Source organism: Dendrobates tinctorius, unplaced genomic scaffold, assembly GCF_039654945.1.
Source record: "Dendrobates tinctorius isolate UK_male_01 unplaced genomic scaffold, ASM3965494v1 ptg000070l, whole genome shotgun sequence".
In the NCBI taxonomy this organism is placed as follows: domain Eukaryota; kingdom Metazoa; phylum Chordata; class Amphibia; order Anura; family Dendrobatidae; genus Dendrobates; species Dendrobates tinctorius.
In genome coordinates, this window is record NW_027361738.1 from 131,790 (window position 1) to 148,247 (window position 16,458).

At 46.1% G+C, this 16,458-nt stretch overlaps 1 protein-coding gene across 2 annotated transcripts in view; it reads left to right on the forward strand.

Moving 5' to 3' along the window:
* Positions 1-10,962: 10,962 nt before the first annotated feature.
* The window catches only part of LOC141095388 (probable serine carboxypeptidase CPVL), a 103,828-nt gene continuing 98,332 nt past the window's right edge, over positions 10,963-16,458 (forward strand). Inside the window, exon 1 of one of the 2 annotated variants that reach the window (XM_073581343.1) lies at positions 10,963-11,106. Coding sequence is in view for 1 of the 2 variants with exons in the window: in XM_073581341.1 (XP_073437442.1) it covers positions 11,151-11,225 (75 nt within the window). In the remaining variant the exon portion in view is untranslated. Of the gene's footprint in view, positions 11,107-11,135; positions 11,226-16,458 lie in introns of those variants that run through there. The other variant, XM_073581341.1, reaches the window with a different exon arrangement.

Sequence of the window (16,458 nt, forward strand, 5' to 3'; positions counted from 1 at the left end):
GCAATAAAAATGAAAAAAGCATATATAGAATGGGAGGAATAGGGCTAAGTGACAGCACATGTGAAAAAGACTTGGGTATACTAATAGATCACAGACTGAATATGAGTCAACAGTGTGATGCAGCAGCAAAAAAGGCAAATGCAATTCTAGGATGTATTAACAGAAGCATACAGTCTAGATCATGTGAAGTCATTATTTCCCTCTACTCCTCTTTGGTCAGACCTCATCTGGAATATTGTGTCCAGTTTTGGGCGCCACATTTTAAAAAAGACATCAACAAACTGGAGCAAGTTCAGAAAAGAGCGACCAGAATGGTGACCGGTCTGCAAACCCTGTCTTATGAGGAAAGGTTGCAGGATTTGGGAATGTTTAGTTTGCAAAAGAGAAGACTGAGAGGAGACTTAATAGCTGTCTACAAATATCTAAAGCGCTGTCACATTGTAGAAGGATCAACTTTATTCTCGTTTGCACAAGGAAAGACTAGAAGCAATGGGAAGAAAATGAATGGGAGGAGACACAGATTAGATATTAGAAAAAACTTTTTGACAGTTAGAGTGATCAATGAGTGGAACAGGCTGCCACGAGAAGTGGTGAGTTCTCCTTCAATGGAAGTCTTCAAACAGAGGCTGGACAGACATCTGACTGGGATGATTTAGCGAATCCTGCTTTGAGCAGGGGGTTGGACCAGATGGCCCAGGAGGTCCCTTCCAACTCTACGATTCTATGATTCTATAATAAGCAATAATGTCTTCCTCCACCCCCACTGTTCCTAAGGCCATTATAAGTGCCCCTTCCTCCCATCCCAATCCCCCACACCCCTCATTGTCCTCCTCCCGCATCTCATTATTGTCCTCTCCCTCACCCCATCATTGCTCATTCCACCACCTCCATCATTTTCTCCTCCTCCACCACCCACATTATTGCCCTTTCCACCACCATCATTACATTCTCCCCCACCACCCACATCATCATTTTTTTTTCCCCCACCACCCCATCATGGCCTTCTCCCCATTACCCCATCATGGCCTTCTCCCCATCACTCCATCATGACCTCCCCATCACCCCATCATAGCCTCCTTCCCATCACCCCATCATTGCCTTCTCCTCCACCTACACACACACACACATACGCACAGCACCTTTCACCTGTCCGCAGCATCACCGGTGCCCGTGCTCTCTGGCACAGTGGCTAGCTGGCCGCTGATTGATGACATCATCCAGCGGCGCTGCTCTGTGTCAGAGACAGGAAGTGCTGGCGTGTCCACACCCCAACCACACCCATTTAGCACTGGTGATTACACTGACTGGTACTGAGGGCACAGTGGCTGGTACTGTGGGCACACTGACTGGTACTGAGGAAAAGAAAGAACACAGAGTAAAGAAAAAACAGAGAAAGAAAGGAGAGAGGGAGAAAGAAAGAGAGAAAAAAGAAAGAGGGGAAAGAAAGAAAGAAAGAACAGAGAGGGAGAGAGAAATAAAGGGGAAAGAAAGAACAGAGAGAGAGAAAGAAAGAGGGGAAAGAAACAAACAGAGAGAAAAAAGAAAGAGGGGAAAGAAAGAACAGAGAGGGAGAGAGAAATAAAGGGGAAAGAAAGAACAGAGAGAGAGAAAGAAAGAAAGATTCTATAAAGATACTATAGCAGCCCGGCTCCCATTGTAATGCCCACCTGAGCCTCCCGGTGCAGGACATATCATGATCCGCCTCACATGGCCGACATCCCCGAGTCCAAGGCGATCTCGCTGTCTACGCTGTCGGAGGACACGGGGATGGAACTGAAGAATTTCCCTGAAGTGCCTCCATGGATCCGTCACAATCTCCTCTCGAAATTCCCTAATTTCCTGTCAGCTTCTAGAACGTCACTTCCAGTGGAACATCACGTGCGAATTTTAAAGTGCTCCTCGGTGCTCCGCCGTGTACTCATGTGTCCGCGGAAAAAGTAAGCTCCCGGCCAGCGCAGTAGGGCTGACTCTCTCTCAAATTCGGGACTGTCCCACTGGATCTGGGACGGTTGGGAGGTATGAATGCTCCCCACCATACACCTTGTACACGCATGGTTCTGTTTTGTATGCCTCGTACACACGGCTCCACTCTGTATACCTCGTACACATGCGGCTCCGCACACCTCTCCGCGCTGTACACACACGGCTCCGCACACCTCATACACACGCGGCTCTGCTCTGTAGGAGCCCCTGATCATGTGACCCCTGACCCCTCCCCTCCTGTGACCTCATCACAGGTTCTGTGCGCACAGAACAGCCCAGCGTCGTCATTGCTGGGATTTTTCAGTGGCTGGGGTGGCCAGTTGGTCTCTCTGGGAGGGCGAGGATGGGGTCGGTGCAGGGGAAGGGGGAGGCGTGGAGGCTCAGTGCAATGCAGGAAAAATAAGCTCCAGCCCGCGACAGTTTGGAGGTATGCATTAGCCGGTTGAAGCGGCGGTATGTCTGCCCATGCTGCGGGCCGCATGTGGCCGGAGGTTCCCCATCCGCTTTAAAGGGCCGGCGGCGGCAGCCCACTTAGCCACCAGCCCACCAGGCATCTGCCCAACTGGGCAGATTAGCAATCTGGGCCTGCTGCTGTCTGTACACACAGCAGGCATGGCAGGAGGGGTACCTGGGCTCACCATAAAGGATCTCACTATAAGATCACAATATATAGAATCACTATATAGGATCACAATATGGGATAAGAATATGTAAGATCGCAAAATGAGATTACAATATATAGGATCACTATATAGGATCACGCTATGTAGAATCACATTATGGGATGGGATAAGAATATGTAGGATCGCAAAATGAGATCACAATATAGTGACATTCATGGGGGAACCCGCTACTGAATATTTGGTTTCCTAGATTGTCACCAGCTGTGCCCAAGAAGTAACTGGTGCTGCCACTAGCATATGGCACAGCTCATCCTCCACATATCGGTGACAGCCAGTGTACAGTGTCACAGGGCAGGATAGTCACCAAGATTAAGTGACAGACTAGAATGAGATTTTTTTTGTTCGGTGAAGGACGAGGATCATAAATATCATCTACTTGTGTTTCTTTAAGAAACATGGAATATATTGTACACGTCAGGATTTTGGGTTGTTGCATATGTTCCTTTGAAGTCAGGTGACGCCTAATTTATTGGGAGGAATAAAGTTCATTTTCTCCTAGGTGCTGTGCTTTTGGTACGGTGGCCGGGCACTTTCATAAAACTATAAACCTCCAGATTAACCCTATATCTGCATGCTAATAGAGTTATCCTTCCTGACAGGTTCATTTTCGATAACAAAAAAATAAATTTTAATATGTATCTACACAACCATAATAACCTGAAGGTATCCTTATAAAGACTCTCCTCTCCTCCCTTAGTACGGGACAGATTGTGACAACGTTCCAAAGTGCCTTGGTCTGTGAGCAGAGAGAAATGCTGAGGATACAGAGAAGACAGCCAGAGGCCAGAGAAGAGCACTGAGGAGCTGGCAGAGAAGAGCACTGAGGAGACGGAAGAGAAGAGCACCGAGGAGCCGGAAGAGAACAGCACTGAGGAGCCGGCAAAGAAGAACACCGAGGAGCCGGAAGAGAAGAGCACTGAGGAGCCGGCAGAGGAGAGCACTGAGGAGCCGGCAGAGGAGAGCACCGAGGAGCCGGAAGAGAAGAGCACTGAGGAGCCGGCAGAGAAGAGCACTGAGAAGTAGGGCTGCCACTAGGAATTTCAGGGTCCCATACTGGCAAAATTTTGAGACTCCGCACAAGCTCCACCCCAGCTCAGCCTTCACCCCTCGCACCTTCCATAGTCCCACCGCCATCTCTTGGAAAAACTCCACTTCTGCGCTGCGTCCTCATCTAACACACATTAACAGTTCCCATCATCAGATCACATACACACCCATCAGCTTTTGTTTTGGCCAAAATATTTTTTTAAGCCACCACGAAAATAAGTTAGACTCTTTAGGCAGGGCCCTACTCTACCAACTCTACTAAAACCTATTAAATATTTCTTAAAATACCCAATACTGTTTTTAGGTATATTTTTCTTTAAGTAAATGTGTCACATACATTTTTTAAAATGATCAATAAAACCACACAGAGGGAACAAATACCATCTCACCATGGCCAGACCACATAATACTACCACATAGTGTTAGGCGTCAGGTTTCTGCGTCTGCTCTGCAGGAATCCCAGACCCTTACATTCTGCGGTCTCTTACTGTTTATCTACCGCAGAGGAGATTGCCTTGCAGCAAATCTCTCCAGGGGCTAAGTCCCTCTGTCCTCCTACTGAGCATGCTCATGAGACGATTTCCCATTGGAGATCGGGAGTCATGTGCTCAGGTCCTGCTCCAGATCTCATTGGTCCATCTCGGAGATCTGGAAGCTTCCGGAAGGTCCCGGCTGCTATAAAAAGTGCGCATTGGCCGTTCCGCCATGTGCTAGTATAGTCTCTAGTTGCTACTGTGTGAATGATGATGGATGTATGATTCTGGTGAATGACTCATTTGAAACCCCTTCCCTCTGATATTACGTATGTGCACAGGATCTAAGCTTAGAGTCAGCGCCAGCACGCCATTACTACATCATCCACAGTTGCTAGCTTCCAACATTGCGCTTGCGTACTAGCTTTGTCGTCTAGCGGCAGTGTCCTACGCGGCACTGCAGTTGCAGCCCTCCTTGGCGTCCGCAGTTGCAATGTCGCACGCACGGTAGGTCTAGACGGCCGCAGTTCCGCTGTCTTTGGCTCTGCTCCTGTGACCAGATACCGTGTGTGCATTTACTCTGAGTACTGTGACTCCAACAGGCTCAGCCTTATTGTATTTGTCTTTGTTGAAACCTCTATGACTTAACAGAGATTGCTCCGCGCACCTGGGTGATGTTTAACCCACGTGCGCATTTCCGCCATATTGCTTGCCTGTCACCACTTAGCAGCAGTCATATCATCTACTGCACGGTGGACCCCGAGCGGCGAACGCACTTTATTATTATTTTTATTTAGTGCGTTCCACCGTTCCTAACACATAGTGACCTAATAATACCACATATAAGGGAGAAATACTGCCACATCATGACCAGACCACATATTACCACCACATAGTGAATAATACCACATTCAAGGTATAAATATCACACCATGATCAGACCACATATTACCACCACTGTGACCGAATAACATCACAGTAAAAGGGACAAATACTTCCACACTGTGACCAGACCACATATTACCACTACATAGTGACTAAATAATAAAATACTGGTCATTAATAAAAAAAAACACAATACTAATAACATAAGTGCCATTATTATCTATATATAAAAAGCTGAGTGTATGTATGTGTGTGTTTATGTATCAAACCCCGCCCACTCCACATAGCCCCGCCCACTCCACATAGTCACACTCACTCCACATATCCACACTCACTCCAGCTCCGCCCCTTTTGTGATACACTGAGAAAATGTCAGGACAATCCTACTACAACAGCTAAACATTATGTGGGGCTTATCGGAATCATAGTAAAAGATAACAGCTGTGTACTTGAAAGGAAGTGACAGAGGCCGTGATATGCCTTCCCCTCTTTGGACATTGTTCACTGTATTACGTGCAGTTTCAGAGCGTTTATAAATGTTAATGTGTATGCACTTGATATACAGTATGTTGTGTATAATATTAGGGATAGCAGAGGATAATAGTGGGAATAGAATATTGGGGCAGGGCACATTAAGCCCCCGTCACACATAGCGATCGAGATCGCTGCTGAGTCACAAATTTTATGACGCAACAGCGATCTCACCAGCGAGATCACTGTGTGTGACAGCGATCAGAGCGGCCTATCACATTCAGTAATCAAAGTCATTTTATGCTTGTGTGTTACCCATTCACTATTTCCATCTATCCCCCACCCCCTGAAGATGGCTGGACCAGCATTGTAAATACATCATTGTAAATACACACCTGTACTTTGTATCTCCCCCACCTCATTGTAGATTGTAAGCTCTCACAAGCAGGGTCGTCTTATTTCGCTTTAATTATTGTATTGTTAACGTTGTTACTTATGACTGTTGTGTTTGAAACTGTTCAACTGTAAAGCACTGCGGAATATGTTGGCGCTATATAAAGATTATTATTATTATTATTATCATCATCATCATCATCAGCGACCGGCCCCCCTGCCAGGTATCGCTGATCGCTGTGGAAACCTTTGGACATTTTTGGGGTTGCTGGTCTCCCGCTGGCCAGCACGCATCACTGCGTGTGACAGGCAGGAGACCAGTGACCAGCAGCTGGTAACTAGGGTAAACGCAGGGTATCTAAGGGGCGCAGCACCTAGAAACCCGATGTGTACCTTAGTTACCAGCTCCCTGCATCAGCGCGCTGGTAACTAAAGTACACAGCGATGCCGCGCGCTCAGGGTTGCTGGTGCTGATCGCTGGTGAAGCTGTCTGTTTGGCAGCTCACCAGCGATCATGTAGCGACTCACCAGCGATCCTGACACGTTGATATCATTGTCGGGATCGCTGGTGAGTCGCTATGTGTGATGGGGCCCTTAGTGATAGGGAATGAGAATGTGAGAGTAGATATAGTGAGCATTAGGGGTTTTCCAGCTGGGAGGGGTTACAGATGGTGCAGCACAGAGCAGTTAAGTTGCAATGGAAAAGTGAAACACTTGCTTATTGAACCAAAAAATGGAAACCATGCTTCACAAAAGTCACTCTGTAGCCCAATCATAAGGCTTTGCGCAGACAAGACATGAAACTAACTGAAGTCAAATCATGGGATGTAGCCTGGACATATGGCCTTACTACAGCCTAGAGGTTCAAAGCTTAGCTGCGTATATGTGAAAACAGTGACCAGAAAAATGTCCACAGGAAAAATGCCCACACGGAAAATTGCCAAAAGCAGCATCAACGTTTCAGATCTATATGATATTTCAGGTGCAAGGTGAGGATGTTCACATTAAATGTGAAAAATGCCCACAGACATGAATACCCACAGGAAAACAGTAGAGAGTTATAGGTGAGATGCTCTGCACCACAAAAGAATGTCAGCGAAAATTGCTCACAGAAAATTACCCACAAGTTTATTAAGAACAGTTTATTAAGGAGGTTTAATAACAATAACTTCAATTTCTTAAACAATCATTGTCACCTGCAAATAATTAGCCACCTGGGGATAGTCCTGAACAAGAACAGTTTATTAACCCCTTAGTGACAGAGCCATTTTGCAGCTTAATGACAGGGCCAATTTTTACAATTCTGACCACTGTCACTTTAGGAGGCTATAACTCTGGAACGCTTTAACGGATCCCGCTGATTCTGAGACTGTTTTTTCATGATATAATGTATTTCATGTTAGTGGTAAAATTTCTTCAATATGGCTTGTGTTTACTTATGAAAAAAAAACAAAACAGAAATATGGCGAAAATTTTGCAATTTTCAAAATTTAAATTTTTATGCCCTTAAATCAGAAAGATACAGTACAGACCAAAAGTTTGGACACACCATCTCATTCAAGAGTTTTCTTTATTTTCATGACTATGAAAATTGTAGATTCACTCTGAAGGCATCAAAACTATGAATTAACACATGTGAAATTATATAATTAACAAAAAAGTGTGAAACAACTGAAAATATGTCTTATATTCTTATATTCTAGGTTCTTCAAAGTAGCCACCTTTTGCTTTGATTACTTCTTTGCACACTCTTGGCATTCTCTTGAATGGCTTCAAGAGGTAGTCACCGGAAATGGTCTTCCAACACTCTTGAAGGAGTTCCCAGAGATGCTTAGCACTTGTTGGCCCTTTTGCCTTCACTCTGCCGTCCAGCTGACCCCAAACCATCTCGATTGGGTTTAGGTCTGGTGACTGTGGAGGCCAGGTCATCTGGCGTAGCACCTCATCACTCTCCTTCTTGGTCAAATAGCCCTTACACAGCCTGGAGTTGTGTTTGGGGTCATTGTCCTGTTGAAAAATAAATGATGGTCCAACTAAACGCAAACTGGATGGAATAGCTGGCAGAAACAGCGAACAGGGTCCCAGGCAGCACATGGGGGCTCCAGGCAGTGCACAGGGCCCCAGGCAGCACACAGGGGGCCGGAACAGCAAACGGGTTCCCAGGCAGCACACGGGGGTCCCAGGCAGTGCACAGGGCCCCAGGAAGTGCACAGGGGTCCCTGGCAGCGCACGGGGCCCCAGGCAGCACACCCGGGCCCCAGGCAGCACACAGGGGCCCCAGGCAGCACACAGGGGCCCCAGGCAGCACACGGGGGGCAGAGACAGCGAACAGGGTCCCAGGCAGCCCACAGGGGCCCCAGGCACAGCACCGGGCCCCTGGCAGAGCACAGGGTCAACAGGCAGCGTGCAAGGGGGAGGGGAGAAATCACGCAAAGGGGGGAAGAGACAGCGTGCAGGGCCCCTGTGCGCTGTCTGGGATCCCCTGTGCAATGTCTGGGGCCCCGTTCTTGAGTATATCACTCAATCCGTGTGCTGCGAGGGGCCCCTGTGCGCTGCCTGGGACCTTGTTCGCTGTCTCTGCCTCCTGTGTGCTGCCTGGGGCCCCGTTCGCTGTCTCTGCCCCCCGTGTGCTGCCTGGGGCGCTGTTTTTGATGGTTCTCAAAAGTGTGAAAAATCTGATCTACAGCAGCTCGGGTATATTCTGACCCGGAGAGGTATAATCTGGCCTAGGCCAATTTATACGTCAGGGTATAATTTTGCCTAGGCCATAATATACCCAGGAATAATACAAAATCCCAATGGCAGAAAACATACTATCATATAGTGGTCAGAGGATTACCCAAACCACCAAATGGCATTAGCCGTAGGAAAACTCCACCAATACTTGTAAACATGCAAAAAGAAGGAGTCTATATCCTCAAGTAAAATCACATAATTATTTTATTAGTAGATAAATCACAAATATATGAATAGACAACATAATACAATAGTAATATGGCTGAGTGTCAGAAAGAGACCTAGGTGCAACAAAGGTGCAGTGCTTATGACAGCAGGAAGAAATAGTATGCATATTGCCAGTGCAAATAAATTCAAGAGGCCCCAAAAATGCAAATTAGCAGAGGTATAGTAATCAACTAGTGAGGTGTGAACATAGCAATAATCCCTTGCTAATCAGTCATGAGGTCATAACCCCATACTTATTCCTTACCCATGGCTGTCAAGAGGACCGCACGCTGGTGAGAAGAATTTTTTGTTTTTAATTATGCATTAGGGGCAGAACGAGGACACATACACTAGGATTGGGGACCATGTAAACCAGGACGGGGACATATATACCAGGATGGAGACCATGTGGACCATATACCAGGATGGGGACATATATATCAGGATGTGGACATATTCACCAGGATGATGGGCATATATACCAGGACGGGGGAGATTACTACATAATGAAGGGGGACGGGGGCAATTCATAAGTCTTTATAGAATTTAGAACACAACATGGGCCCATACATCTGACCGTGTGGGGGGGGGGCAGGTCCAAATTTTGCACTGGGGCCCATCGGACTCCAGTTACACCACTGCAAAACCTTATATATTCTCAGCAAGAGCACAAGGAAGTAAAAGTGACAGAATCTCTTTCTGCTGTGCCTTCTGGGCTTCCAGGAACAACTATCTTCCAGCAGCACTCTGCTTTTGGTGGGCTCCCACTGAGATGATAATGTATTAGATGTGGCCTGCAGTCCCATGTAACTCCACAGGTAATACAGTGATACTTTTGTGAGTACTGATAGCAGTGATGGCTCCTCTGGATCACATTGCTGCTGGTTCTGCATGTGCTGCTGTTTTGAGTTGGTGAGAGGAGTAAAGGGCATGTCACACTAAGAGATATCGCTAGCAATATCGCTATAACTAGTGACGTTATAGCGATATTGCTAGCGATATCTCTGTGTCTGATACTTACCTACGACCCGCTCCTCCGCTGCTTATCGCTGATCACGCGAGAACGTTCAGGACTGTTTCTCGTCGTCAGCTTCCTGCTGTGAGGACGAGCGACGCGTGGAGCCGGGAGGGAGGACGCAGGATCGCCTGGTGTGACAGGTAAGTAGCGACCCCCGTCCCCAGCGATGTCGCTGGTGAGATCTGCCTGTCTGGAAGCTCACTAGTGACCACTTAGCGATGTACCAGCGATCCTGACCGCGTCATATCACTGGTCGGGATCGCTGGTACATCGCTAAGTGTGACAGTACCTTAAGACAGAATCAGTGAGAGATGAGAGCAGACTATATCTATCTAGTGCTGATAATGACAGACTGCTACAAACACAGATCTTCGTCATTTTTGCAGTTTTGCACTAGGTCAACTGTAAATCACAAGTTGATCACATCATGTGAACTTCCTCACCTTGCACCTCAAATATCATTGATTTGAAACTTTGTGATGCTGAAATTGGCAATTTTCCTGTGGGCATTTTTCAGGGAACGGAAAACACGTCACTACTTCTGTATTTATCACCCACTCCTTTGGCTTACAAATGCATTATATTACTAATAATACTGAGGTAAAATACTGACCGTGTGTGAATACGGCCTTATACAAACATGGTGGCTGTATTCGGATGGTGGTGCCTGCTCTCAGGTAGGACAGAGTCCAATATCAGGGACTATTGCTCCCCATACCCTGTCATTACTGTAGTGTAGCACCCAAAACAGGGTATGTGGGGCTCAGGTAGGGGAGCACTCAGGTGTAAAAAAAAATATTTCTTTATACAAGGAATAACAGGCTGGGATGTTTCGGCTTTCTAATATTATGTAAATTCTGTCATTCATTTATTTTTAAGTTCCTCACATATATAGAGCCAGTATGTTCCTTAGCGTTTTACACACACCGTCACATATATGACTCCATCATCCATACCTGTATTTCTTGCTACTTCTGCTAGAGGATGGCAGCCCCCCTCATTCTGCTCTGGACCCCGATGATTCTAGTTACACCTGTGAAGTCTAATGATTGCACAGCTCCAGAATCCCTGTGATCTCCAGCCCCATCTACTGGGCAAGTGCGGGATTGCACCTAATTGACCTAGTAGCACCCAGCTGTGCACGGCGTGTGAGCAGTGATAAGACAGCCCGCCGGTCACTGCCTCCCTGCTGCCGCCAGGAACTAGGGAGGTGAGACCGGGCTGTGCTCTGCTACCGGCTATGGCCGGCAGTGTATGTGTGGGCACGCAGCTTCCTGTTTAGCGCTAGCAGACGGCCCACTCGTGTTATTTCCTACAGAGGGCACAGGGGTGAGCTATAGACTGGGGGGATGGTCCCTAGACTGTGGCAGGTGATACATGAGGCTGTCTGGTGCCATGAGGGCAGTCACTGACTCCATGGCTCTTCTGCCACACTGACCACCTGCAGGCTATCAGGAGATGCTATGGGGGAGGAAATCTGGGATATTATAGACCCAAGTTCAATAACTTTATTATGCAGCCCCCATTTATTGCTCCATTTATCATAGCCCCAAAACTAATATGAACCACACAGGATCTGAAAATTGAGGGAGCTGTATATAGGAAGGGCTGATGCTTTATGTAGTAATTTTGGACACTATATAATAAGGGACAATGCTTTATGTTGTAAGGGAGGACATTGTATATAATTAGGGGAGATGCTTCCTGTAGTAATGGAGGGTGCTGTATATGAGGGACAATGCTTGTATAGTAATGGAGGACACTGTATATGAGGGATGATGCTTTATGTAGTAATGGAGGACACTGTATATGAGGGATGACGCTTCCTGCAGCAGAGGATGCTGTGTATAGGAATGAACGATGCTTCATGTAGTGTTGGAGGGTGCTGTATATAAGAGACCACGCTTTATATAAGGGTGTAGAAGCATCCAGCAATGAATAAACCATACACATAAATGCCCTACCGCCAGGGCTGTGGAGTCAGTGAGCCAAACCACCAACAGCGTCTCCTCCATTTCCCTACTCCTGACCCCACAGCGCTGACTACAACAAGAGGTATAAAACCATATAGAACTTTTTTTTATGGACTTTGTGCGCTGCTGAACAATGGACACAATTCCAAATATGGAGTGTATTTAGTCTGTGAACAACGCTATTCTTTCATGTCTGTCATCCCCTGAGGAAGAAGTAACTATTACTCCGAAACGTGTTGGGAATAAAACACTAATCTTTCATCATAACTGGAATTGTGTCCATTGTTCAGCAGCGCACAAAGTCCATAAAAAAAAGTTCCATATGGTTTTGTATATCGGTGGTCACTGGTTTGGCCCTTGGACGTGCAGCAGCTGATCCTTTACATGCTTTACCTTTCCTACAAGGGGTGAGTGGATATTGTATTTTGTATTTTGTCATCGGATAAGACCCTATTTGTGCTCCTTTCGTTCCTATAGCATAAATCATTACCACAAGAGGTAATAATGGCAGACATTATAACTGCTGTTATAAAAGGGCCGGCTGATTTCCTCAGTACACAGAACATTGTGGGTTCTAGTTAATTTAGTGACAATGTACAATTGGTGGAGAGAGGTTGAACTTGATGGACTGAGGAATATTTTAAATCTATGTACAGTAAAGGCCCTTTGACATTTAGCGATGCACCAGCGATATGATGCGGTCAGGATCACTGGTGCATCGCTAAATGATCACTAGTGAGCTTCCACACAAAGATCTCACAGCGATGCAGCAGCGATACAGCGCACGATACTCGCCTTTCACACTCAGCGATGAAGACGTCCTCCACGCGTCGCTCGTCTCACACAGCAGGAAGCAGACGAGAAATGAAGCCGCCCGATCTCGCACGATCAGCGATGGACAGCGGGGGAGCCGGTCGGAGGTAAGTATCACACATGGCGATATCGCTATAACGTCACAAAATCAGTGACGTTTTAGCGATATTGCTAGCGATATCGCTATGTGTAAAACCCCCTTAACTAAAATAACTAGATATCACCAGGGTGAATAATCCACATCATGTAGTAGTCGCTGTAATCCTGCATCATCTCTGGCCTCCTCCCCATAGATTATAATCTCAGTAACTATTGCAGTAATCTATACCCCCCCAGCTTGGATTAACAAGGCGTGGGCTACACCCAGTCACTGAAATCCAGGACCCTCTGCAGCTCTGGCTGTAATGATCTGTGTGCTGCATTGTGACTTGCAGATTACTGTGAGACTCCTAGACGGCTCCACATGTGTTGGATTTTCTGCTGTTTGTAGAAGTGACACTTGCCATAGACTTGCATGGGACTTCTGCAGATTGGTGGTTTTCATTAACAGCAAAGTCTGATCTCTAAAATCGCACCACAGACAAGTTGCACAAATGTTTCTGGTTACAGAACGGCTGTTGTGCGTCGCTTGTTTCTGTGTGGTCCCAGCCGTCCATCGTGTGCTCCTCACCGTCCCGCTATCTTCCATCACCTGCTCTCTGCTGAGCTGCTGCTGGCTTTAGATTGGCCGATATCACTGGGGAACACGTCTTCCTAGCTGGGCTGCAGCTATTTTTGAGTGCACATGCAGTTAACTTTGAGCGACTGGAATAATGTTTCTGTCCTTTTGCACCCGAAGGTCAGCTTATTTCATATTTGGTAAGATCAGCCTTTTGTGCATTTCTGGCAATGTATACTATATGATATATTAAATTTTTTTAAACTCTCATTTCTAGTCCCCCTGACAGGTTTGAACCTGCACTCAAAATATCATGTACCTCAAAGTAGCATTGCTAAAACAAAAAGCACTTTAGTGAGTGCAGGGGGTGTGGATATGTAGCTGAGGAGAGGACTCACACCAGGAGAGCGCCTGACATCCTGCAGATAGACCCCTGCTACCGTGGCATACCTGCCAGTTTCGGGACCCCCTGGACTCGGGATGCTCCTGGACCCCTGAGGGAGGACACAAAAATTCTCTGGTGAGCTGATGGGGCGGGCGGTGCGGCCTGCATGAGGTGGCGGCCATCTTAGACGCGTGCGCTCTGACAGTGAGAGATGCGGCGTCAGCCCCCCATCGCTGCAGCACTACCCGGGCAGTGAGCACACATCCTGAGGATAGGAGGGGGACACTCGGTGAGTGCTGTGCAAGATTGGGCCCCATGTTCCCCTGCTGACAAATCACTTAACCTGCTGGTGCCATTACTTTAGGGGCCCCTGGACCCCCTGCTGCTGTCTCTGCAGGTGCTATGGATTCCCCCTGGCCACAAGAAATCCTATTAACCCCTTCATGACCCAGCCTATTTTGACCTTATGACCTGGCCATTTTTTGCAATTCTGACCAGTGTCCCTTTATGAGGTAATAACTCAGGAACGCTTCAACGGATCCTAGCAATTCTGAGATTGGTTTTTAGTGGTAAATTTAGGTCGATAATTTTTGCGTTTATTTGTGAAAAAAATAGAAATTTGGCAAAAATTTTGTAAATTTCGCAATTTTCAAATTTTGAATTTTTATTCTGTTAAACCAGAGAGGTATGTGACACAAAATGGTTACTAAATAACATTTCCCACATGTCTACTTTACATCAGCACAATTTTGGAAACATTTTTTTTTCTTGTTTTTTTGTTAGGTAGTTGTAAGGGTTAAAAGTTGACCAGTGATATCTCATTTTTACAACAAAATTTACAAAACCATTTTTTTTTTTTTTGGGGACCACCTCACATTTTAAGTCACTTTGAGGGGTCTATATGGCAGAAAATACCCAAAAGTGACACCATTCTAAAAACTGCACCCCTCAAGCTACTCAAAACTACATTCAAGAAGATTAACCCTTCAGGTGCCTCACAGGAACTAAATGTGGAAGGAAAAAATGGACATTTTAATTTTTCCAACAATTTTCTTTTAGCATCAATTTTTTCATTTTCACGTGGGTAACAGGATAAAATGGATCACAAAATTTGTTGGGCAATTTCTCCTGAGTACATCGATACCTCATATGTGGTCATAAACCACTGTTTGGGTGCACGGCAGGGCTCAGAAGGGAAGGAGCGCCATTTGACTTTGAATGGAAAATATGCTGGAATATTTAGCGGTTGCCATGTCGCGTTTGGAGAGCCCCTGTGCACCTAAACATTGGAGCTCCCCCACAAATGACCCCATTTTGGAAACTGGACCCTCCAAGGAACTTATCTAGATCAGGGTTCCCCAACTCCAGTCCTCAAGGCCCACCAACAGATCATGTTTTCAGGATTTCCTTAGTATTGCTCAAGTGATAATTGCATCACCTGTGCAATACAAAGGAAATCCTGAAAACATGATCTGTTGGTGGGCCTTGAGGACTGGAGTTGGGGAACCCTGATCTAGATGCATAATGAGCAATTTGAACCCCCAGGTGCTTCACAAATTTATCTGTAAAAAAAGTGCTTTTTTTTTCACAAATGTTCTTTTAGCCTCAGTTTTTTCATTTTCACATGGGCAACAGGATAAAATGGATCCTAAAATTTGTTGGTCAATTTCTCCTGAGTGCACAAATACCTCATATGTGGTCATAAACCACTGTTTGGGTGCATGGCAGGGCCCGGAAGGGAAGGAGCGCCATTTCACTTTTTGAATGGAAAATTAGCTCCAATCGTTAACGGACACCATGTTGTGTTTGGAGAGCCCCTGTGTGCCTAAACATTGGAGCTCCCCCACTAGTGACCCCATTTTGGAAACTAGACCCCCTAAGGAGTTTATCTAGATGTGTGGTGAGCACTCTGAACCCTCAAGTGCTTCACAGAAGCTTATAACGCAGAACCGTGAAAATAAAAAAATATTTTTTTCCCTCAAAAAATGATTTTTAGCCCACTATTTATTTTCACAAGGGTAATAAGATAAATTGGACCCCAAAAGTTGTTGTCCAGTTTGTCCTGAGTACGTTGGTACCCCATGAGTGGGGGGGGACTACTGTTTGGGCACACGTTGGGGCTCGGAAGGGAAGTAGTGACGTTTTGAAATGTCAACTTGATGGAATGGTCTGCGGGCGACATGTTACATTTGCAGAGCCCCTGATGTACTGAAACAGTGGAAACCCCCCACAAATGACCCCATTTTGGAAGCTAGACCCCCTAAGGAGCTTATCTAGATGTGTGGAGAGCATGTTGAACCCCAAGTGCTTCACAGAAGTTTATAAAACAGAGCTGTGAAAATAAAAAAATTTTCTCCACAAATTATTTTTAGCCCCCAATTTTTAATTTTCCCTAGGGTAACAGGTGAAATTATGTGTGCAAACTGTAAAGCGCTGCGGAATATGTTAGCGCTATATAAAAATAAAGATTTATTTATTAGACCCCCAAAGTTCTTGTGCAATTTTTCCTGAGTACACTGATACCCCATATGTGGGAGTAAACCACTGTTTGGGCACACGTCAGGGCTTGGAATGGAGGCAGCACTGTTCAACTTTTTGAACGCAAAATTGGCTGGAATAAATGGTGGTGCCATATTGTGTTTGGAGAGCCCCTCATGTGCCTAAACAGTGGAAACCCCTCAATTCTATCTCCAACCCTAATCTCAACCCTATTCATAACCCCAACACACCTCT